The following is a 25365-nucleotide window of genomic DNA, read 5'->3' on the forward strand; positions in this document are numbered from 1 at the left end:
TATCTATCTATCTATCCACACATGCATACAGGCTTTATTAAATTACCTCTACGCACACACATAAAATTTTTGAAAAAAATTGTCTCTGAAAGTGTTACCTCTAGAGGAAGATAGCAACATAGATTGTGAGAAAGCTCATACTAGCCTATGGAGAACAGCTGAGACTCTGAGCTAATGATCAGCATCAATAGTCAGACAGGTACATGAAAAGTGAAGGACACTTCAGATAATTGAATGATTCCTATCCCCAGCTTCAAGTCCTCCAGCTGAGGCTCCAGACATTGTGAAGCAAGACCAGCTTGGCTCACTCAACCCTTTCTGAAATCCTGACCCATAGAATCCATGAGCAAAATAAATGATTGTTTTATGCCCCCAAGTCTCGGATGATTTGTTATACGTGCATAGTATCTAGAACACCTTCTTTTTCATTTCTCATCTTTCTTTTCCTAGTTCCCTAGGAAAAGATTTTAGTATAGAACAGTACCAAAGAGGATGTGATAAAACTAGTGGTATTATACTTTTTGATACTTTTGTTGTATATATGTTCCTGCTTCCTTTTCCCCTCATAAAGCAATAGTTAAGAAACTGTATTCTGGAGAAATACTGCTTGTGTTAGAATCCTAGCCTTACCCTTTACTGATTGTGGGGTCATGAACACAAGTTATGTAACCCTTTCATGCCCCAACTTTCTCATCTTTATGAAATAGGGATAATAATCATACTTATCAAAGAGTGTTGCTGGGATGACTCCATAAGCAAATACATGTTAAGGTCTTAGAATAGGGCCTGGCACATAGTATTGCTCATTAAAATATTAGTTATTACCATTTTAGGTCTAAGATCTTTATTTTATTTTATTTAAAGATTTTATTTAAAGCCCTGGCTTGTGTAGCTCAGTGGATTTAGCACAGGCCTGTAAACCAGAGGATCCCAGTTCGATTCCCAGTCAGGGCATATTCCTGGGTTGCAGACCGGTTCCCTGCAGGACAGTTCCCAGCAGGGGATGCACGAAAGGCAACCATACATTGATATTTTTCTCCCTCTCTCCTTCCCTTCTAAAAAGATAAATAAATAAATAAAATATTTTTTAAAAAAGATTTTATTTATTTATCTTTAGAGGGGAAGGGAAGGAGAGAGGGAGAGAAATATCAATGTATGGTTACCTTTCGCACATCCCCTGCTGGGAACTGGCCTGCAACCCAGGCATGTGCCTTGACTGGGAATCAAACCAAAATTCTTTGGTTTGCAGGCCCATGCTAAATCCACTGAGCCACTCATTTTATTTTTTATGATTTATGTTTATTGCACAAACACATTCCAAAATAAATAACAGTCTACTTAAACACACACAATTCAATACCCCACATTTTAATTCATTTTTTATGTTTTCTTCAGACCACATCTACACACAAACATAATATTTAAAGTTATAATCATTGCAAAGATACAGGAGAACAGAAACAAATATTTAGAGTCCAATCTTGAAAAGATTAATCATTGTAACCCAGGCAACTACCATAAAAGATGGAAATATTCCCATCTTATAGGTGAATAAACTATCATGCCTACAAAATATCATACAGATACTAAAATTATAAGTAAAGAGACTCAGTTAACGTTATGTGTATAATATAATATAAAGGAAAAAAGTAGGATATAAGACTCTAGATATTAGAATTATTAGAGACAGACCACAAAGTAATCCTGTTTAATTTATTCAATGACCTAAAAAGATAAACTGAAAATTATAGCGTAGGACTAGAAGCCAGAAAAAATTACTTGTTATATTTGAAAAAAATAAAATAAAAATTCTAGAATTAAAATATGTAATAACCAAATTAAGTGGCTTAATAGCATAGGTTTAATAGCAACTGAAGAGAGGCTTAGAGAATTAGGAGATTAATCAAAAATATTAAAAATGAAGCATGGAGAACAAAGAAGCAGCAAACAAGCAAAAACTGTAGAAAACACAGAATGAAGATATAGGGAATATGGTGTATATAATGAGGAATTTTAGGATATTTAATTGGATTTTAAAAAGTGACAGAAAAGTAATAAGAAGAAATATTTGAACATTGAGGGGTTAAATTTTTTTAGAACTGATGAACACTGTCAATCTAAGTTGCATGTTCCAATCTAAGAATCATAAAAAATCAGAAACAAGATTAAAAAAAGGAAATTCATATCTGGATGCATTAGAGGAAAGCTAAAGGACACCTAAGACAGATAATATCTTAAAAGCAGTCAGAGAAAAATAGATTACCTTTAAATGAATCAAAATTGCACTGACAGCCGACTTCTCAGCAGCACAATGGAAGCTAGAAACCAGTGGATTGATGTCTTTGGTGTGCTGCAAAAAAATCTATATGTGATAATTGCTAACCTAGAATTCCTCACTGGAAAAAAAATTCTTCAGGAAGGACATTTTCTTTCAAACCCTGAGATAGTTAGGTACAAATTGATCACAATGAGAAACTTTCTAAAGGTTGTCTATAAGTAGAAAAAAATCTTAAATCTCAAAATAAATCATCTGGATGGTCAAGATAAATTGTATGTATTCTTAAAAACTACCTGAACTTTGTGAGTTTTTTTTTTTAAAAAAAGAAGAAGATAGAATTTTTACCGTATATCATTTTGGTACCTTTTTAATGCATCATTGATTTAATGAACCTACCTAGAACATATTTATCTTAGTATACACTTAATATTAGTAACTAGATTAAAATACATTTATCTCAAATTGTTTTGGTCAGCAAATAGAACAGGGAGAAATGAGTTCCTTTCAGGAATGCCAAGGGAAGTAGTAAATTAACATTATCTTATCCATAATCATAAATGCATATTTATGTTTCTTGACAGTGGAGATCAGGCTATGGAGAAAAAGAAAAACTAACCAGCAGAATGCAAGGAAATAAAATGCTTGTTATCCTACATATTATCTTTTGATTTAGATTCCACTTAGGCCAGGACAGTTCAGTGTGGCCCTTGTTGTCCCACACAGCACAAACACTCCCACTTATTACCTATAGAGAAGTGAGCAGTTAGAAGGTACTCAGAGATAGAGAAATTATGTCTCTATTATGCCTGAGAAGCTTGAACATATCCACTGACATAATGTTCACTGCTCTCTGTTCTATTACTAGACATTTTCAATTGTTTGAAAGCTTTGAAACTGAGCCCAAATTTCCTCCCTGTGACTTATTCTTATTTGTCTAGCTCCATTCTTTCCCTAGCAACACAGAACAGGCATGCTCCTTGTTCCTCATGGCAGACCACCAAATATTAAAAGACAACTGTAATGTCCCCTTTTCATGTTTGTTCTTGTAGGCTAAACATCTCTTATGCAATTAAGCCTTGTCAAATCTTCCTGTGTTTGACTAATCAGAAGAGAAACATTCTGATTCAGGGATAATGGAATGGTGTGATAAGAGGCAGAAAAAGTCAAGGCACACAAGGGGAGGTGAGATTTGAGAAGATGAGCTGAGCCAACACATGCTTTATAAGGTTAAGTATGGCTTTCATGTACTGGTGATTATTTTTTTTATATTCAGGACTTTATATAATGCATTAAAAGTAGAGTATTTGGCCTTATTTTAAAGAGACAAATCTGGGGCTTAAGGTGGCCTAGAAATTTTCTGTTGAGAAGATGATGTCATTTTATTCTGAGATATTCTTGGTAAAAGGAATATCAATCAATGTCCTTAGATTTTTAAAAGCCACACTGTAATAAAAGGTTTCAAATAAAACTATCCAGCTTATCCAGAGTACAGGAAATACATTGTGAAGGTTGGCCAACTCTTATAACGTAACTGCAAAATACATCCACGTTCACGGAGCAAGTAATGCCAGATATTATGTTTCTTTGGGGATAAAAGTAAAACAAGGGACAGCTTGCTATTCCATGCTGATACTCACTAAGCATTGCAATGGACACTTTAACAACTGCTAATGATCAGGGTCTGTTAATGTCATTGGGAAAATGCTGAATTTTAATGGATCTTTCTATTGTCTAGAAATCTGGCTTCTATATCTTGGAACCTGTATCATCACTCATTTATGAATCATAAAATCTTGATAGAGGCTCCAATTGTTGGGATCTAGCACTTGTGAGGATAATTAAGACATGGCAGCCTTTACATTCTATTTTTTTTATATAGACTGACCCTACTAAATCGATACACAGAAAAACTGCTCAAAGCATATTCTTGAAGAATGGGCTAAGCTGCAAAAAAAAAAAAAAAAAATCCATGAAGTGATCATAGCTGTCTGATTCATGGCTGCAACTATGTACTTGTTCATCCTAGTGAATAACAATTTGTGCTGGGTTTTATGCTGACTTTATTTCCCATGGGAAACATGACTGGAGATAGGTAAGCAAGTTAGTCAGCTATGACTGTGATAATGCTATGCAACAAAAACTCGGTGGCTTATGAACAACAAGCATTTTATATTTCTTACTCACTGCTCTGTGGACTGGCTCTCCTTCAGGCTGCAGGTTGACTAGTTTAGGTTCAGGTTGCAGATCAGATTCGAGTCAACTCTATGTGTTTTATTCTGGGCCCAAACTGAAGGGATGGAAGCTAGCTGAGCCATGCTCTTTCATGGTGACCACAGGAGTATAATAAGGCAAGCCAAGCCATGTAAGCATATGTAAAACTCTGCTCGTGTCATTTTCACTACATTCTGCTGGCCAGGCACGTGGTCAATAATGAGGACTCTAGGAAGAAGTAAACTCCTCCCACTGTCCCATTGTCCTGTCCGTGGGTGGGGGACAGTGAATGAAGAGTTCAAATGAATAGTTCAGTCTCCCAGAGTAACTATTCATGTGTGCGTGTGTGTGTTTGTAAAGGCTGACCTAAATAACTGTCAGTTTTATTACAAGATAATATTTTAGGCTGAAGTAGCACAGTGCTACATTAAATGAATCCATGCACACTAAATAATGGACAACAGTGAGAAAGTCACTAATTCTGAATCTAAGAAAGTAAAGACGCTCCCAACTCTGTGTGGAGGTCTCGTAGTGATGGGGTGGTAGGGATGCCTTAGGCCTCAAACCCCGTAAACTTGGCAGAGAAGCTGCCCTGCCATTCTTGCTGATTCCGGGCAGGACAAACACACTCATGCTTTCTGACAGTGCCAGCAGGGTGAAAAGAGATGTGTTGGTTGCCAGCAAAAGTACCCTTAAAAAAAGGCCAAATGAAATATAAAAAAGTGAGAGTTGGGGTAAAGTGTCTAAGTGTGTTTATGGAAAGACCTATCCATTTCTCAGTGATGTAATGGAAAATCCATCTTCGGTCTACCCAAGTCAAGGACATTCTATAAACTGAATACTGTGACAGTTGTGACAAACTGTAAAGCCACTAACCAAAATCTCCTGACTCTGGGAGAAGGGTAGCTGGAATTTCTGAATAAGTAAAACTATGGCTCAAAGCTCTAGGGAGAGGCAATAACTAGGAAATATTTAAGAGTCTATAGGTATGTGTGTGTGTGTGTGCGTGCATGCATGTATATAAATGAATGGGTCCATACACACAAATGAACACACACACTGTATATTGATTTTGCCAACCAGTACTTACTTGTCAGAGCAAGGATCATCTATTTCAGTATCTGTGCTTTTTATTCTTTATTAAAACTCCTTATGGTTGGCTTATCTGAAAAAATTAAGCCTTTCTTCAATTAAAATTTTCCCAGCCTCAAAGATTCTCACTAGAATTATAACCTTGATATAAGAGATTGGAGCATCTTTAGGCTCGAAGTTGTTGAAGTGAAGGCAGGGAGCAATAAAGTAAGGCACACTGTCTTCCAAAGCCATTCAGTTCACGGCAGGGTACCTCATACCTTACACGAAAACTGTTTTATGGTGTACCATAATGCATCATAGGTGCTCCGGCCCGCGGAGCAGTCAACTGGAGCTCAACCACCTACCTAGAACAAATGGGTTGGGGGGACAAGAGGCGCGAAGAATGGCAGCAAGACAAAAGATTCTGATCAAGCTGCAAACTTTATTTTTCCGAACTGGGTATATATATAGGGGAGGAGGGAGAGATTAGGTTGCTTGCTATTGGCTAGCTTGAGACAAAGAAGGGCCCGCTTATTGGTTACTTGGGTGCAACTGGTACTCGTGGACACCTCATGTGCCTGTAGCTGATTGGCTTGTGGAGCGCACAGGTTCCTGTAATCAACGCAGTGTTTTTAGCTAGAAGCCAGGTGTAAGGTTCCCAACAATAGGCCTGTATGTAAGGTTATTAGTATAAAACTATGAAACTTTTAGGAAAAAAACACAGGAGAAAAATCTTCATGAGCTTGGATTAGACATAGCATCAAAAGCAGGAGCCATTAAAAAATGACAAATTAGACTTCATCGAAATTCAAAAAAATTTTGTTTTATAAAAGACTGTTCAGAGAATGAAAATTTAGGCTAAAGACTTGGAGAAAACATCTACAAATTATATATCACACATACAAGAATAATAAATACCAGGTAAAAAGTGGACAAAGGTTTTCCCTTCACCAGAGAAGATGCAGATTACAAATAAGCCCAGGAAGAGATGTACAACATCATCTGTCTCTAAGAAAATGAAAATTATAACCACATGAAATACAAGCACTTATTAAATAGCCAAAAAGCTCATCAGAACTGTCAGTGCCAAGTATTGATGAGGATACAGAGCAGGTAGCATTCTCAAATACAGTTGGTTGGATTGGAAAATGGTAAAGTCCCTTCGGAAACTAGTCTTGTGGTTCTTATAAATTTTATCTAGCATTAACCATGTAGCCCAGCAATCTTACCACTAAGTGTTAGCCCTAGAGAAATGCAGACAGAATGCTCTGCAGCGGGTGAATGAATGCACTGTCGCCACAGTGCAGTCCGATCTGCAGACTCAACAATACAAAAGAACACAGCACTGACGCCTGCAACGGAGTGGGGGCTCCCCAGTGCAGTCCACTGAGAGGAAGCAGCCGGGATCAAAGGCTACACTTTGTATGATTCCACTTATGACATTTAGGAAAAGGTAAAACTGTAGGGATGGAAAATATCAGTTAGCTCTCAGGGGTGCAAAGTGAGGAGATGATGATCTGAGAACAAATGGGCAGTTTGAGAGAGTTTTGGGAGGGGATAGAATTGTTCTACATCCCAATTATGGTGATGGTTACATAGCTCTATGCATTTGTCAAAATTCACAGCCCTGTGCTTTTTAAAAAGTGAATTTTACTGTATGTTAGTTCAAAAATAAGCTTTAGGAATTTAATTCAATGAACATTTAATGTTTGAGTATTATGTGCCGGGCACTCTGCTAAAGTAGTACAGGGTATGAAAATGAGAAGGTCAGGTTCCTCCGTTCAACTGAACTTACAAAATCTGATAGGAAGACTTTAGGCTAGGGTAGAGAACAGTACATTTTCAGTGAAAACTGTACTAGAGAGCCGTTTCTATAAAGAGCTTTAAGTGAATATACACAGGGCCAAGGGGTTCAAAGACAGGAGAGTGGAGATGCCACTTTGTAAATGTGATGAGAAATGAAAGCGTATGGAATTTAAGATGGGCCTGAGAAGATCAGAGGGATGTAGTAGGCAGCCATGGGGGATGGAGGAAAGAGATGCCAGGTCAGGAGGAAGCACAAAGAACGTGGGAGCAGTGGGTGAGCACACTGTGTGGGGCAAGAGGGAAGCTGACTCAGTTTGGGGAAAAAGCAGAAAGGGTGGGAGCTAATTTGTAGAGTGTCTTGGTGAGATGGTTGTAATTTAATAGACAGTGAGAAGCCATCAAAACTATTTCCGTAGGGCTTGACTTTAGAACAGAATTTCCCAAACTCATCTGACCATGGGGCACTTAAAAAATTGTATGACTGTATAGCTGGATACCAACATGTTACTCAGGAGAGTTAATGCTTGATTTAGCAACCGAGCCATAAAAATAAGTTGTGTAGTACAGATGTTTAGTATATAAAAAATTGAACATTACCAAAACTCATGCTGACACTATAAAACATGATGCAGACATAGAGCAGGGATTATCAATCAAGTTGATGAGGTAAGGGGATGGTTGGTTGGTAAAGGTGTTCCAAACATCTATGCAAAGATTAGATGTCATGTGCTCCTGTAGCAGATGAATCTCATATGGTTTCCTATGACTGTACAAAATACTACACTATTATTCAGAGGTAGTGCTCACTGTTGGTGTTGACAAAAATGGCACCAGGTGTTGTATTGATGGGATCAGACTGGACCTCTGTTCAGCAACCTTGGTGCTTGAGTTCTGGCTAAGAAAGTATTCAGAGCCAAGACAAACTATAAGACAAAGTTTATTTAGAAAGTTAGAGAGGTAGAAAAATGAGCTGTAGAAGAAATGGGCTCAGGAAACAAGTTACAGAGGCAAAAGAAGGACCCTTGGAGCTTAGGAGAGAGAGGCAAGGAAAAGGAGCCTGGGTGGGGAGGGGGAGAGAGGCAGGGGTTGTGCTTTGGGAGGGAGAGCTTGCTGGGCCCTTTGTCCTAAGAGCTGCAAAGGGTAGAGATTTTAGGGAAGGTGGGGGGAATCTCAATAAAATATTCATCAGCTTTCCAGGTATGTCCTTTCAGGGTAGTGGTCTCCACTGATTGGTCAGTGAGGGGGGTGGAGGTGCCCTTAGTCAATACAGCTGATCCTGAGGGCAGCCACGGCCCTGCTTGTCTGGTTTGGCTGCTTTTCTGGGCTTGACGCTGAAACACAGCTAAGGACTAGATGTATCCCATGTAGGCCAGAACCTCATTGTCCTGGGGCTTAAGGCTAAAGGGCCATTCTCCAGCTCTCTTTTTCGTTCCTCCACTATAAGGTCCTGTAACGCTTATTGTGAGGGACATGCCAGGTGGAGAAAGGGTTGGAGGAGTGAGTGTCCAAGTCTCCTGACCAGAAATATCCTAAGGGAGGGAAGGTTACCCTGGGGGCAAGGTCGTTGTTTCTCCGTTTTTGCTCATTGCTAGCTCCCCACCCCCACAAAACTTTCCAACCTTCTGCACCTGGCGGCAGTAGTCCCTGCTCTGCTCCGGCCTGTCTGACTGCCTGCCACAGATCCTGTTACTTAGAGGTCGATAACGATGCAGGACTTAAAACTATACAAACGCGTTTGGTAATTTGCTGATACACATTTAAAAATAATAACATTTAAAAGAAAACCATTAATAGTGCTTACTGTAGAAGATGCTGGTGACCCTTTCACATGTCCCCAGTCCACTCCAGTTGTTGCTGCGACTCTGATGGGCATTCCTGTGCATGTCATACCCCAGGCACCCGTGTTTCTCTCAAAGCCATTAGCTGTCTCTGAAAGCCAGGGCACTGGCACACCAGGTAGACTGGAGGTGCTGAGGAAGGGGATATTTACACTCCCTGGAATATCCCCCAAATTTTGAGGAGCAAGAGTTGTTGGATAAACACTCCTACCTTCCTCAACCCCTCACTGGTCAGGGGGACAAGGCTGTGTTAAGCACTCTTTCAGAAAGTCCTTGGTGGGATTGTGCCGCAGTTTTTCACTATGATAACCCACCCATATAGCCCCTGCCATTGTTTTTCTGTCCCTTTCTGTCCTGAGGTCACTTCCCAAATGTACTCCTTACCTGCAAATTGGCTTGTCTCAGTGTCTGTTTGGGAAGAAGGCAAACTAAGACAACACTGATTCCTCTCACCCCATGGGCATCCTTTCATTCAACAAATATATTACCTTGCATTAAATTCGTTTTTATTAAGAAGTTACTACGTCTATGGACTAATAAGAATCTGATGGTGAGTAAATAGAGTCTATTATAAGTAATAACGACAAAGTGATGTAAGTATACAATCTGGGTGCGCAGGGCGCTAAGGGTCTGAGTAGCTCCAGCTCTGTATGTAGTTTGAGATGAGCAGGGGAGTTTTCTCAGAGAAAGTGATGTTTTGCCTGGGATCTGAACAATGAGCAAGAGCTGGGAAAAGAGAAGGGAGGACAGTGCACCTGGCTGTGTACTAGAAAACATCTCTATGGTGTTTGGGGGGAATAAAATCATAAGAAAGGGGGAAGAACAGTTGATTGAAGTGCCAAAGACACTTTGTCAGTCATCCGAACAAACCTGTTTTAACACAAAACAAAAGAAGGTGGATAACCACTTAATTGGTCACTTGTAAACGGTGCATTCTTTTTAAATTAAAAACAAGTTCATTCCTAGATTTATTCGGTGCTCCCCAGACATCCTAGACGAAACTCCCTAATTTAACAATAGGCTGCTTTGCTTCTGCACTTATCACTGTTTCTGTTATCTCCACTGATACAAATGTAAATTCACTCTCTTTATCACCCTGGGAAATTTGTAACCATCTTTTTGTTCCTGAGGAAAGACTATTCAGACATTGAAACAGTGATGCTGTATGTGTTTCTAACTCATTTTCTCCTTCAGTATCTACTCAGTCTGTGAGTTATCTGTGTTTTCTTGGGTGAGAGGAGAAAGTAATTTTCACTATCAAAGTATGAATCTCATATACAAATTTAAACTGTAAGAGTTTTATTTTATTGATTATTTTTGCAACGAGTTAGGAATCTACTCATTCATCAGGCATGTGAAAATCTGTGGTTTGTGTCTAAAACCTTCTTAGCTACTGGGGATACAGAGGAAACAGTCAAAGCCCTTAAATAATCCCTGGGCGTGATGAGGGGACAGACACATACAGGTAACACTGACAGGACAATGTTACAAAGGGACGTACAACATGCAGCTGCACAGAGGGTCATTAGCTTTGCCTATCAGAGATGGGGATGGATGATGGTCTTCACAGGGCAGGTGACATTCGAGCTGGATCTTGAAAGGTGGGTTGAGTTCTCCTAATAAGGAGGAAAACAGCACTGAAAACAGAAGGAACAGTGAGAACAAAGGCCCGGAGACACAAATACAGGGCAAGTTTGGGAGCTGCAGGAAATGAGTGCCTGGTGTACAGGGGCAGGGAAGGAGGGGCTGAGGAAGTGATGAGGGCTATGAAATTGAAGTAAAGACAGTTTGGGACCAGGTTACGAAGGCTCTTTGGACTCTGTTTCATTTGTAACAGGGATGGATTGGAGGTTTTCAAACAAGGAGGGACATGAACTTTCACTGATAATCTGGTAGCAGATGTAGAAGATGGAATACAGGAAAGGACAAAATTAGAGGCAAGAAAAGCAGGTAGGAGGTCTTTCCTAGGTCTGGCAAGAGACTGTGCCATGACCGTGCAAGGCCTGATAGGTTCATGATATTTGGGCAGACAGAGAATATTCACATTGGGATGTCTGGCATGCCTTCATTCACAGGTGGGCGAGCCACGCACGCTGCAAGCTGCTTGTCTCTCTGCATGGCACACTGCACGTCACCTGTCCCCTCGCATGGCACCTGTCATGGCCCTTGCTCCCCAGCATGGCACCCAGCAGGGAGTCCCTACCTACTTAAGTACTAGAGGCAAACAAAGCCAGAAAGGTGCCAACAGATTTTATGCTACACAGCTTCTCACCATGCATGCCAGCCCACTTCATGTTATGGGAACAGTTTATTGGACCCAGTCTCAAGACTATGAGCACACTACTTATCAGGTCCATTCAAGGCTATGGGACCCCTGCTTCCCTTAGTTACCCAGAGACCTGGGTGAGGAAGCCAGACTGCCTCCATTTACCCTACAGAGACTAAAAGCCACACTAAAGCAGTAAGTATTGAGCCAGGACTTGATGGGAAAGAGACAACATATATTTAGGAAGCAAGATCATCACGACTTAGAAACTGCATATAGCTACCTAAGAGAGAGGAAGAGCAAGGGTCAGATTTGAGGTCAAGCGTGGGCAACTGCGTTCATCAGGATTTTTTTCCAAACTTCTGCAGACAAAAGGTATCTCTCTGGAGGTGCAAAGTTCCCACAGGTTCCGTGGAGTGTGGAAGGCAACAGCCAGACTGTGGAGGTTGAGAAGTGAATGGGAGAGAGGCTGTTGAATAGATTCAGGCTGGGAAAGGTGTGGTTGGGTTTTGTGGCAATAATAATACATTAGATAAGGGGAGTCTGCTGTGTGAGCCACTTTCTTTCATGTCTTAAGTTATGCTGTCTGTTGGTAAGAGGTTTTTATAATTCTGAAATATGCAAAGAAATACATTAAAGTAAACACCCGGAGGAGATAGGGCAGGGTGGGTAATTTACTTAGAAGAGAGGCTATTTTTAACTCAGCCCATCCCTTGTTTCATTGGGATGTTGGTGAAACACTCAGGTTGTTTATGAGGAGCCTGTGTATAAATATACGAACAGTCATATTTTCCATTCAAAACTGGAGGCTTCACCAGCCTTTCCTCTGTGCCACGGCACTGTCATTTGGTTCGTGTGCTACACTCTGTAATCCTGAGAGAGGCTGGGCTGTAATTCCATATGGCTGGCCACCAGTTTCCAGCCATGAATGACTTTGATGTTGCTGTCAGGGGAGCCCCAGGAGGGCTGCAGGAAGAGAGTCAGACAAAGCAGGAGGAAAGGGGCCTCTGCCTCTCAGCCAGAAAGGGGATGAACCCCAAAGAGAGCTCAGTATGATGTCCAAAGTCTACAGCCACCATCTGATGAGAAAAGGGAGGGAGTGCACGTTTACCAAACCCAGCAATTCCCACTGAGATCCTATAAACCCAAGTGCTAGTAAAGTTTTATGAATTCCACTCTGCTGTGTGTGCAGAGATGGTTATGTTAATGAAATTATGCTTTAAATTAGCCAAACATATTCTCAAAGGAAAATTCTTCAGTGAAATTATATATTACAGATTCCATGGTACCCTTGCTCTGCAATTTAACAACATGTTGTTATTATTTAGCATTTAATGAGTACCAGAAAATGCTCTGTGTATTCTCCACTTGATTTAGAAACAATAGAATAAGTATAAGGGGTTCCCTCTGGTACTGACCATGCATAAGACTGATGGACGGGACCTCAGATGACAAGGTGATCTCCAGGAAAACATCCACCACAGCAAATATCTTCTTTCTTTGTCCTTTCAATTCCTTTCCATAAAATCTTCAACCGGGGACACTAGGGAACTATGTCTGTGGTCCTAGCCATGATCCCCAAACATTTCTTGAGATCGTGTTGTGAAAGAGAGTAGTTTTCATGAGAGCACAGGGACAGTTCACATCAGCTGAGTTTTGCTATTTACCAACAAGCGGCAAAATTCTGGCTACTGGTCTTGTTTCTCCGAGTAAGTTACTAGTAGTAGACCCCAATCAAATGTTTTCTGTACTATTTGTGAGCACCTACCCTTCCTGCCTAAATACTCTGTCTCATCTGATCACTGGGAGAGAGGTGTATCACAACAAAAGATATTAGAACAAATGGTCACAGAGCCCCCACAACCACAGAAAAAGTGGGGGAAGGGGGAGTTTACTGCAATTAGTTCATTTTATGTACATATCTTGTAATATCAAAATTACCAACCCATGAAATTTTCACTGGCCCCATTTCAGACTTACCAAAAAATGATGCCTTTTATAGTCGTAGTATCAACAGCTAAAGAGATAGTCGAAAACTAGCACTAGAGTTTCAATTTTTCTTGAAAAACATACAAACAGAAACCAGCTAACTTGCTTATAGACTAATCCATTTCAGGCACAGCTTAATTTCTTACAGATCTGAGACCTCTAAGCCCTGACTAATTTGCCTGGTGCAATTATATGTTATTTTGGCAACTGCAGAACGCAAGAGTGTTTTTAAACAATTTAAAGACATCTTAATTCCCATACTTAAGCAAGTAGATAAGGTGCAAATATTAGTACTGAATATATTCGAATATCCAGTTGTGGAAAAGACACTCTAACTTGGAGATTTACTCTAGAAATTTACTTATACCTATTAAGGCCATCTGTTAGAGATTTAGGTAAACCTGTCAGACATCAGGCCTGGGAATTCCTAAAGTTGGCTGTACCAGGATCAGACACAGAGGTTGTAAACTGGGGGCCCACCAATGTGCTTTTTTTAGACAGCCTTGTGCTTTAATGTTTTGAAGAGAATGTTTTTAGTTAGGGGTACACGGCCTCCAGATCAGAGTGACAACTTCTATTGTCACATACCTGTCTGCTAGCCCTACTTACACCATCAGTCTGGGCCCAGGAGATATTTGAGTTTGCAATGCCTGGTATGTCTTATTCACATACATGTCATAGTTTCTGCTCCTTAGGAGGTGTTTACAGTCAAAAGAATCTAGTCTAGAGGTCAGAACTCTTTGGCTATGGAGCATTTTCTATTCACCAGACACTACAGTAAAGACTTTTTAAAAATATTTGTTTGAGAGAGAGAGAGAGAGAGACATGAATTCGTTGTTTCACTTACTTATGCATTCACTGGTTGCTTTTTTGTATGTGCCCTAACCAGGGATTGAACCTGCAACCTTGGTGTATTGGGGCAATATTCTAACCAACTGAGCTACCCAGCCAGGGCAGTAACATTTGTACATGCATGTGCCACGTAATATCCATGGCAACTCCATAAGGAAGCTATTGTTATCCATCCCATTTCTTGGATGAGACACCTGAGACTAAAAATCATAAATTATTTGCTCAAGATTATGCCCTTATGCGTGATAGAAGCAAGATTTGAATCTACAAGCCCTGACTGGTGTGGCTAAGTTGGTGAGGAAGTTTCCACAAAGCAAAAGTTCACTGATTCGATTCCTGGTCAGGGCACATGCCTGGGTGGTGGGTTCAGTCTCCAGTCAGGGTGCATTTGAGAGGAAACTAGTTGATGTTTCTCTCTCACATTGACGTTTTTGTCTCTCTCTTCTCTCTCCCTTCTCCTCTATCTAAAAATAAATAAATAAAATCTTTTAAAAAGATTTGAACCTACAAATCTCTCTTATCAATGCATTTGATCGTATGACTGGAAGCTCAAGACAGGATATGTAAAGTTTGACATTTTAGGCCCGTGGATGTCCTCCCTAACTTCACAACACTCCTCCTCTCAAAGGCCATTGGCGAGCAGCCTGGACCTCATGATTCAACACAGAAAGTGATCTTCCGTGAATTCCCGTGGTTCCCTTGCCTCTTCCACTGCACCCTCTTGGTATCATACCAACTATCCACCTGGGGCGAACATATATTACCTTCTCTCTTCAACCTCCCCTTCTTTATTTGCTTTACTTCCTTAGATATGAACAAAATACCCTTTCTTACCCTAGGTTCCTCAAGCTCTCACCCTGTGTTTTGTTTCTTAACAAATTTTCACCACCTAGCCTGTCTTGGCTACCTCTACTCCTTAACCTCCTATCGACTCCTCAGCTTCCTGAAATCTGACCTTTGATCCCAGCACTCCACTGAAGCTGCTGGCTAGGTCGCCAATGACTTTCTAGTTGTTAAACTGGATGGACATTTTCAGCACATCTTCTTTCGTATCCACATGGTTGAAAACTTCTCAAAATCTTCTCTTCCCTCAGCTTCCAAGACAGGACACTCCCTTTTCTCTCTCAGACCTCTCCAGGTGCTCCTTCAGGCCTCTTTGCAGCTCCTCTTCCATCTTCAACCATCAGTGCTAGGATTGCAGCCTCAGTCTTCCTGAGTGGCTATCACATCTGGGTTTTCAGACTAGCTGAAATGACCAGTTGAAGTACCACAGGTACCTGAAATTGAACATGCACCAAACTCCTTATTTCCTACTTTCCCATTGTAATCTATTTGACCTGTCCAGGTAAATACCTGCATCATACACTCAATAGCCCAATTTTATTTTTCCAGCTTCTCGAGGTATAATTGAAAAATAAATTGTGTATACTTAACGTGTATAATGTGATGCTTTACATATACATTATAAACTATTTACTATAAGGAAGTTGATTAATACATCCTTCACCATACCTTTTTAATTTTTTTAAATTTGTGATGAAATACTTAAGATGTAGTTTCTTAGCAAATTTCAAGTATACATATAGTATAATTAACTGTAGACACAATGTCCTCAGAACTTACTCATCTCACAGCTGAAATTCTGTCCCCTTTCACCAACATCTCCCTATTCCCCCCCACCACTAGTCCCTGGCAACCACCACTTTTCTCTCTGTTTTTACTGTATGTATTTGGATTGTACATATAAGTGATATCATACACTATTTGTTTTTCTTTGTATGGCTTATTTTCACTTTAGCATAATGTCCTCCAGTTTTATTGATCTTACCTTAAATTGCAGCGTTTTCCTTTTAATGGCTGAATCACATTCTGTTGTGTATATACAGACACTTAGGTTGCCTCACTCCTGACGGGCAGGGGAGCAGTAGTGAAGAGGTGCCGGTACTCCCGTGGTCACTGCTGCGGTCACAACGGCCAGGATGCGCAGACAGCCCAGCTGTGCAACCTGACCACCAAGTAACGAAGCCTTTAAAGTCTACTTCATAAGTGCCTAGTTCTCTCTTTTCCTCAATCCTTGTGACTCCATCCCTTTTCATACTCCATCCTCTATTTTTTACCCTTTTTATAATGGTATGATATGCATGCAGTGTAATTCAACCCTTTAAGTGTATAGATCGTTCTATGAGTTTTGACGAATGTATAGAGTTTTGATGAATGTCATGTAACCATAATTACAATCAAGGCATGAAAGAGTTCCATTACTCCCTGCCCTCCCCCCAAAACCCCTCTCCTATGCCTGTTTGTAGTCAACCCCTTTCACTACACCCAACTCCTGACAACCACTGATCTGTTTTCTGTCATTATAGGGTTGCTTTTTCTAGAATGTCATATAAGTGGGATTATAATGTGTGTAACTTTGAATTCAGCAACTTTCACTTAGTATAATAAATCTGAGATTCAATTACGTCATTGCGGCTATCAACAGTCCATTCCTTTTAGTTCTGTGGATGTATCAGATTGTTTATTCATTCACCAGTTGAAGAACAGTTACTTTGCTTCCAGGTTTGGGCAATTGTGAATAAAACCACAGTAATCATTTGTGTGTTTACATTTCACTTCACTTGGGCAAACACCTAAAAGCGGAAATGCTGGTTCTAATGGTAAGTATATGTGTTGCTCTGTATATAAGAAACTATGAAATTGTTTTTAAAAGTGACTGGGCCATCTTTGCCTTCTCTCCAGCCAAATCTGAGAGAGTTCCAGATGCTAGCTGTTGGTATTGCCAGTTTTATTTTCTTATTTTTAGCTATTCTAAGAAATGTGTTGTAGTATCTTATTGTGGTTTTAATTTGCATTTCATTGATGATTTATTACACTAAATATCTCTTCATGTACTTATTGACCATCTGTAACATGGGAAGTGTCTGTTCAAATGCTTTCCCACCTTCATTTTTAGAAAATAAATTGGATAGTTTGCTTTCCTATTTACTATTGAGTTTTAAGGTGTTCTGTATGCCAGCCCTTTATCAGATACGTGTTTTGCAAAAATGTCCTCCCAGTTCATGGCTAGTGTTTTCATTCTCTAAGAGTCTCTTTCTAAAAAAACTTTTTATTTTGAGGTAATTGAAGATTCACATGCAGTTTTAAGAAATAATACAAAGAGATCTTGCATGCCCTTCCTCCTGGTCCCCTAATCATAGCATTTTGCATATAACTATGGTACAAGGTCACAATCAGGGAGTGGACACTGATACAGTTCATCCATCTTATTCAACTTGTTCAGCTTTCACCAGTTTCCTGTGAACTGTGCATGTGGGCTTTGTTCTGTGTCATTCTGTGACATGGGTAGGTCTCCGTGACCACTACCACAGTCAAGATACAGAGCAGTCCATCACGAGGATCCTTTTATAGCCGCAGCCACCTCGCCCCCTCCCTACCTCCCTAACCCCTGGCAACCACTAATCTGCTCTCCATCTCTATAATTTTGTCATTTCAAGAATGTTATAAAAATGGAATCATACAGCATTTGAGTTTGGCTTCTTTTGCTCAGCATAATTCTCTGGAAATTCACCCAAGTTATTATATGTATCAGTAGTTTCTTCATTTTTATTGCTGAAGTATTCCACAGTTTATTTATTCTTTGGTTGGAGGACATCTGGGTTCCTCCTTGTTTGGAACAAGGCTGCTATGAACACTATGTACAGGTTTTGTGTGAACACAAGTTTTCATTTCTGTGAGATAATGTCCATGAGCATAATTGCTGCATCTGATTGTAATTGCATCTTCAGTTTTGTAAACAAACGCAAAACTGTTTTTTAGAGTTGCTGTACTATTAGTTGTGACATGTTTTACCATACGCATTCACACCCTTACTGTGTAAATAACTCAGGTTCTCTATATCCTGGTCAGTATCTAGTTGTGTCACTATTTTTTACTTTTGTCATTCCAATAGGTGTGTAGTGATATCTCATTGTGGTTTTAATGTATATTTCCCTGGTAGATAATGATGCTGAACATCTTTTCATGTTTTAACAGTGTCTTTTGAAGTGCTTGTCCTTTCATATATTTTTTTCAGGTTTACTGAGATATAATTGACATATAAGTTTAAGGCATGTAATGTGATACTTTGATACATGTATATATTGTGAAGTGATGATCACTATTAGGTTACTTAACACCTTCATCACACATACTTTTTCTGTGTGTGACAAAAATGTTTTAAGATTCAGTCTCTTAGCAACTTTCAGGTGTGTGATACATCATGGCCATGTTGTAAACTAGATGCCCAGAACTCATTCCTCTTCGAACTGACAGTGTGTACCATTTGAGCACTACCTTCCCATTTCTCCCACCCAGTCTCTGACCACCACCATGCCACTTTCTGTTTCCAACTTTCACTTTTTCAGATTCCATGTGTGAGATCACGCAGTGTTTGTCTTTATTTTTATAACTTATTTCACTCAGCTTAATGCCTTCGAGTTTCATCTACGTTATTGCAAACGGCAGGATCTCCTTTTTTATGGCAGAATTACATTCCATTTTATATTTAAACACATTTAACATTTTCTAATACCCATTGGGTGTCACTTTAGTATGAGCTTGATGGTTTTTACACAAAAAGAAAAGGTAATTTCTGCCTTGCAAGAATATGAATATCAGGCACATTTATATTTCACACGCAGTACAGGGACCATGTTGTCAGTAGACACACTCAATGTCATCTGTTCTAGCTCTATATGGTTAACTCCATTACATTTACATATATGACTCTGTTACTGATGTAGAACATAAAATATGTAATATATATCACATTGTCTTTATCCATTCATCCACCAGTGGACACTACATTGGTCTGTATCTTAGCTAATAAATATGCAAATATCTCTTAGGCATCTTGATTTCAGTTCTTTCAGATACAGACCCAGGAGTGGGATTACTGGATAATATGGCAATCTGTATTTAACTATTTGAGAAACTTCTATACTGTTTTCCACAGTGGCTGCACCAATTTACATTTCCACCAGCGATGTGCAAGGGAGCCCCTTCTTTCTTGATATGACTATTGAATGGGAAACAGCCCTTCCTTTCTCCAGTCTTACCTGTCCCTTCACAGAAGCCCTTGCTTACCTGGACATAAAAACAGCTTCTTTTAATCCTCACCCGAGGATAAATTTGTTGCTTTTAGAGAGAGGGAGGGAGAGAGACAGAGACAGAGACAGAGAGACACCGACGTAAAACAGAAAAACATCAGTCTGTTGCCTCCTGTGTGTGCCCTGACCAGGGATAGAACACTTAACCAGGGGTCAGACCTGCAAACTTTTGGCATGCGGATGAGGGTCCAACCAACTGAGCCACTTGGACAAGGGCAACCCCGAAATAACTTCTAATTTCCTATTGCAAATCTGTACGCTTCATCAGATCCTAATCTCCAAGAGGGCAGAGACAGTTCAGCTCAGGATCCCAAACCAGCACATTACTGTCACAGATCAAGTGCCATTTCTTCAATGATTGAATACTAAAAAACAGAAAGGCCTCAGTGCTAAACAGAGGTGCTGGCACAGAGGAAGGATGGATTAAGGAACAAGGAAAGGCATGGTGATTTTCATCCCATTAAGCACCCTCCAGGCCAGTTCTGGCGCTAAACCCACAGCTTTAACCCAGTCATCTACCTCGCGCATGCGCAGCACTCTCCACCCCCAACGCCTCAACCCACACCTCAGTCCCTCCTTCTGGGCCGCCCCTATCTATCAACAACCAATTAGTGAGAGGAGGCGGTCCTGATAGGCGCATTGCTCCTTGGGTAGAGTCCCTAGTTACTGTTGCTAAGGCTTGCGCTCGCAGGAAGTGGTGGGAGTCAGAAGTTTTGGGAACCTGGTCCTGAGAGAACAAGGGTCAGTACAAAGCCGGGGAGGAGATGGTGAAGCAGACGATCCAGATTTTCGCCAGGGTGAAGCCCACTGTCCGGAAGCAGCCACAAGGGGTACGGGTCGGAGCGCCGAGGGTGTAGGAGCTGCTGGGCCTCCCGGCAGGGGGAGGGCAGCACGCGAGGGGCCTGGGCCCGGCTTAGGGGTTTGGGCGACAGGTGCCTGAAGCCTCCTGGGATCCAGCACACTCTGTCAGAGGAGCCCCGACAGCCTCGCAGACACCAGCTCACCGCTGTGAGAACTCGGACAGACACCCGGGCACTCCCAGCCAGCACAGCTCTGTGGGTGCAGACATACCCTGCACCTGGGCACGGCTGTTCACGCAGGGGCAGACGCGCGTGCCCTCCCACCTCTGTACACTCACATAGGCTGTGCCTCAACTACGCGCTTGTATTGCCCTTTTCTGGGAAACTTTTAGGCATCTCTGCACACACATACACTTAAACTATGTTTTGCACACTGGGCAAAAAGTGCAAGCAAGAGATGCACGTCCATATATATATCTGAGATATTACACATAATAGATTCAATTACAAATAAGCAGTGGCTGTGGCTGTGCACATAGTGGGCCCTAACTATATTTCATTTTGCAACAGAAACATGAGCGTTGAGGTATACTAATTGCACATGTAGCCAGATATATAGGCATCCTAACACAAAGAATGTGCATATACTTTTTATTCCAAAAACAGTAGCTGAGAGCACTTACTAGGTTCTTTGTCTAGTATTCTAAACTCAGAAGTGTACAAAGATTAAGACATTGACTTTGCTCTGAGCAGAGATAACCTTGAATGCTTCTTAAATGTTTTAAAACATTGTTTTCTGCCTTTGGAAAGAAGCATAATCAATCTTACCACTTATTGTGCTTTGGCTACATCTTCCTGGTTCTCATGAGAACCCTGCAAGGTTAGTGTTATTTTCCTCATTTTATAGATGAGGAAACTGAGTCTCAGATAGGGTGAGTAATGTGGCCAAGCCATCCACCTCGTGAGTGGCAGAACCCTGAATATAATGTTGGATTTTTTTTATTCCGAAGCCCTTAGATCTTCAGACAAAAAAATTTTGCCTCCCAAAGTGAGGATTTAAGCAAGGGCAATCTCAGTTATATTAATCAGTGCCTGGAATGGGTATATTATTAATATTTTATCTTTATCCCATATCTGTACTTCTATATTATGCACATGTATAAATGTAACAGCATAGCATCTCATGGTTTAGCATTTGTCTCATACAATTTATACATTTAAAACAAGAGGAATATAGCATCTTTGTCATCACTGTTTTTTACTCATGGAATGCATTGGGGAGATGCATGAGAAGACTCCAAAGAAAATATCGTTGTTGTTTTTTTTTTATAAAACAGTGTAGAAAGGAGCCATGGGTACAATCCCAATTTCTCTCCTCTTACATTCCCTTACAAGAAGGTTTTTAAAAATGCACCATATGTAAAAAGTACGTGTAGTGTCTCCTCCTCTTCCCGTCAGATTCTTGGTAAAAACATTGAACTTATTGACAGAAACTCAGCAGTCAGAAGCAGGTGCCTGGATATGGTAATATGAGGACAAAGGCAGGACTGGAGGATGGACTGATGGAGAATCTGATTAAATATTGAACTTTCTCTTTTCTTACAACGTAATGTTTGTATATTTTAATGTGCCTTCTTTGCATTTCTTTGGAGGGATTGTGTGGAGTAGATTGTTGGTGGTCTAGGAAGTATTTTTAGGTGTCATACTGTATCTTTTTTTTTAACATTTCATTTATTTATTTATTTTTAGAGAAAGGGGAAGGGAAGGAGAAAGACTGGGAGAGAAACAGCAATGTGTGGTTGCCTCTCATGTGGCCCCCACTGGGGACCCGGCATGCAACCCAGGCATGTGCCCTGACTGGGAATCGAACCCGTGACCCTTTGCTTCACAGGCCCGCGCTCAATCCACTGAGCTACACCAGCCAGGGCCATACTGTATCTTTATAAGGTCAGATTTCTTACTGAGGTGCAACATTATGCCACACACACACACACACATGAGAGCACAGATGAACAAATTCCTGCTCTCTCTTAGAAATCCCACTTTCAGCATACTATCTTTTTGTCCCCAAAAGATTGTATGATTGTTTCTCAAACTGGAAATGCAGCTTATAGCTTTAAACCAAGAGTGGTTCGATGCCGGGGTCCAGCCTCGGCCGGGTTCAGGGTCCCTGAAGGATGGACGGCGCAGGCAAATGAAGAGTCAGACACCCGATTGGATGCCAGAGAACAGCCAGCCTCTGTGGGACTGACTGAACTCATAGAGTTTGATTTAGGCTTTATTTTTATAGAGATTGTTATATAACATTAAAGCAACAGGTGCATAGCATGATCAGTTAAGCAGAAAAAACCAATACAGAGGTAACCAGGAAAAGTACAAGAATTTCCATAGTTTCAGTTATGTTAAACAAAAGTTGTTTTGACCAGGAGAACCATTAATCAGACAATTTGAAATAACTCTATGTACAGAGTTTGAATGTCTTATTGTTTATTAAAAGTCTTAGAATTTGGCATGGGGCAAAAGGTACGCTAGACCAAGAAATTCATTATAAGCCTTTGTGATGTCTAACTTAGCTATCTATCTTTCTGTCCAAAATGTTTCTCTATGTACTATCGACTCTAACTCCTTGGTAATTGTACCTACGTGCTTAGTTTATAGTATCTAACAAGCTTCTCCTGTTTCTTTACCTACTAAATTCTAATGAATATATATTCCTGTTCAAGGTAAAGGAGAGCTGTTACTCCAACAACTTTTAGACATTCAGGGGCTTTGTTCTCTGGTCAAGAAATTATTTTGTACAACTTCATTGGAATTATGCTAATCAATGAACCTGAAATACAAGTATCTAACAATCCTACCACCTTTTGGTCACCAAAACAAACATGTAAAGAGAGACAGACAGGAAATCCAGCCACAGTTGCCTCTGCCTTGCAGATGCATCTCAACTGTCCTGACCTTGTCAAGGGATGGTTGCTGGCCAGCTCCCGACAGTTCAAAGTTTTCTTTTGTTTCTTCTTCATTTTATGACTCCACTACTTCATTAATCTAATTTCTTAAGGTGCTATAAGTTAAATTATAGTAACATAGAGGTGATAAGTCAGAAAATATGTAAGATGAACCTTTGATAATGGCAGGGTTTTTCATTTGTATAGTGCTTTGTATATGTCAAAATATTCTCATATTCCTCTTTTCATTAGAGGTAATTGTCTTCTATTCTTTTATTTTTAAGTATTCTTATTGATTATGCTATTCCAGTTTTCCCAATTTTTCCCCCTTTATCCCCCCTCCACCATGCCCCCCCAACCTTCCCACATTCCCTCCTCTCTGTTCATGTCCATGGGTTGTACATATAAAGCTTTTGAGTCCTTTGTTTCCTATACCATTTTTTATCTCTCCCCATCTATTTTATGCCTACTAATTATGTTACTTCTTCCCTGTACCTTTTCCCCCTATTCCCCTCTTCCCCCTCCCCAATGAACTCCCTCTGTGTAATATCCATTTTTCTGATTCTGCTCCTGTTCTGGTGGTTTGCTTAGTTTTTGTTTTCGTTGTTTTTCTTTTCTTTTAGGTTCATTTGTTGATAGTTGTGAATTTGTTGTCATTTTACTGTTTATATTTTTATCTTCTTTTTCTTAGATAAGTCCCTTTAATGTTTCATATAATAATGGCTTGGTGATGATGAACTCCTTTAACTTGACCTTATCTGGGAAGCACTTTATCTGCCCTTCCAGTCTAAATGAAAGCTTTGCTTGATAGATTAATCTTGGATGTAGGTTCTTGTTTTTCATGATTGTGAATACTTCTTTCCGGCCCCTTCTTGCCTGCAAGATTTATTTTGAGAAATCACCTGATAATCTAATGGGAAGTCCTTTGTAGATAACTGTCTCCTTTTCTTTTGCTGCTTTTAGGATTTTCTCTTTGTCTTTAATCTTGGGTAACTTAATGATCATGTGCCTTGGTGTGGTCCTCTTTGGGTCCAACTTCTTTGGGACTTTCTCAGCTTCCTGGACTTCCTGGAAATCTATTTCCTTCACCAGATTGGAGAAGTTTTCTTCATTATTTGTTCAAATAAGTTTTCAATTTGTTCTGTGAGCATTTGATTAAAATGCTTTAAATTCTGAAGACCGGGGCTTTAAATTCTCCAATCAGATAGGTTGGCAATCTCCTCATCCCTTAGTTCTGAGGTTTTGCTCTGTTCTTTCATTTGGGCCGTATTTTTTTGTCTTGCAGCGTCGGGATGCACCTGATAAGTTGTAAGGGGTCGGAGCCTTAGGTATTCACCAGGGCAGGCCAACTCCCCTGTGGGGGAGGGTCCAGAGAGAGAACAATGCAGCTTGCCCACTCATCTCTAGTGCACTTTTCAACTCTCGTGTCAGACTGGGAGAAACTTCCACTGTGGCAACCCCAGCCTTAGCCCATAGTCAGCTCTGAGTCTCAGTTTTCCCTGTAAGTCAGCCCCTCCACAAAGCCCACTAAGCTCAGCAGCTAGCTCTGCCCCTCAGCCCCCTTGCCCTGGTTTTTTTTGAGTCCACCCATGCAGTCCACCGCCTTCCCAGTCTGGTTGTTCTGGTTGATTTTTTCTTTAATTCCTTGGTTGTTGGAGTTCCATGTGATTTGATTTTCTGGTGCTTTTGGTTATTTATTGATTTTAGATTGGTTGTTACCCTTCTTTTGGTTGTTCGAGGAAGTGAAGGGTTTCTACCTATGCCTCCATCTTGGCCGGAACTCCCTTGAAAATGTCATCTATTCTTAAAAAACAACTCTACTTCAAATACTTTGTGACTAAGGTTACGAAGCCAATCTATTTTATTAAACAAGTTTTCTGGTTATAAGGGGCTTTTGCTCATGCCTCAAAGAATGACTTAATGATAGTGGTGGATGTCGCTATTTCACTTTAGTATATAGTCCTTCTTGTCTTCTGAGCACTGAGTGTTACAGGCTTTTATTGCTGTTGTTGTTTTCATTATGTGGCAACTCTCCTGTATATTTCATGTCTAATACCCCCCTTTGACTCACCTGTTTGAGCATTAACCCTTTTGTTTTTCAGTTCCCTACAGGACATAATTTTTTAATGTCTCTTGAGAAAACCTAGCTGGAAAGC

The 25365-nt window shown here is 40.4% G+C and overlaps 1 protein-coding gene across 1 annotated transcript in view; it reads left to right on the forward strand.

Annotated features, from left to right (window-relative positions):
* Positions 1-20174: 20174 nt before the first annotated feature.
* The window catches only part of KIF6 (kinesin family member 6), a 425073-nt gene continuing 419882 nt past the window's right edge, over positions 20175-25365 (forward strand). The window contains exon 1 of the mRNA XM_037146181.2: positions 20175-20294. Within this exon, the coding sequence (XP_037002076.2) occupies positions 20229-20294 (66 nt within the window). The 5' untranslated portion in view covers positions 20175-20228. The remainder of the gene's footprint in view (positions 20295-25365) is intronic.

Source organism: Artibeus jamaicensis, unplaced genomic scaffold (assembly GCF_021234435.1).
Source record: "Artibeus jamaicensis isolate MK-2021 breed Jamaican fruit bat unplaced genomic scaffold, CSHL_Jam_final contig_1803, whole genome shotgun sequence".
NCBI lineage: Eukaryota > Metazoa > Chordata > Mammalia > Chiroptera > Phyllostomidae > Artibeus > Artibeus jamaicensis.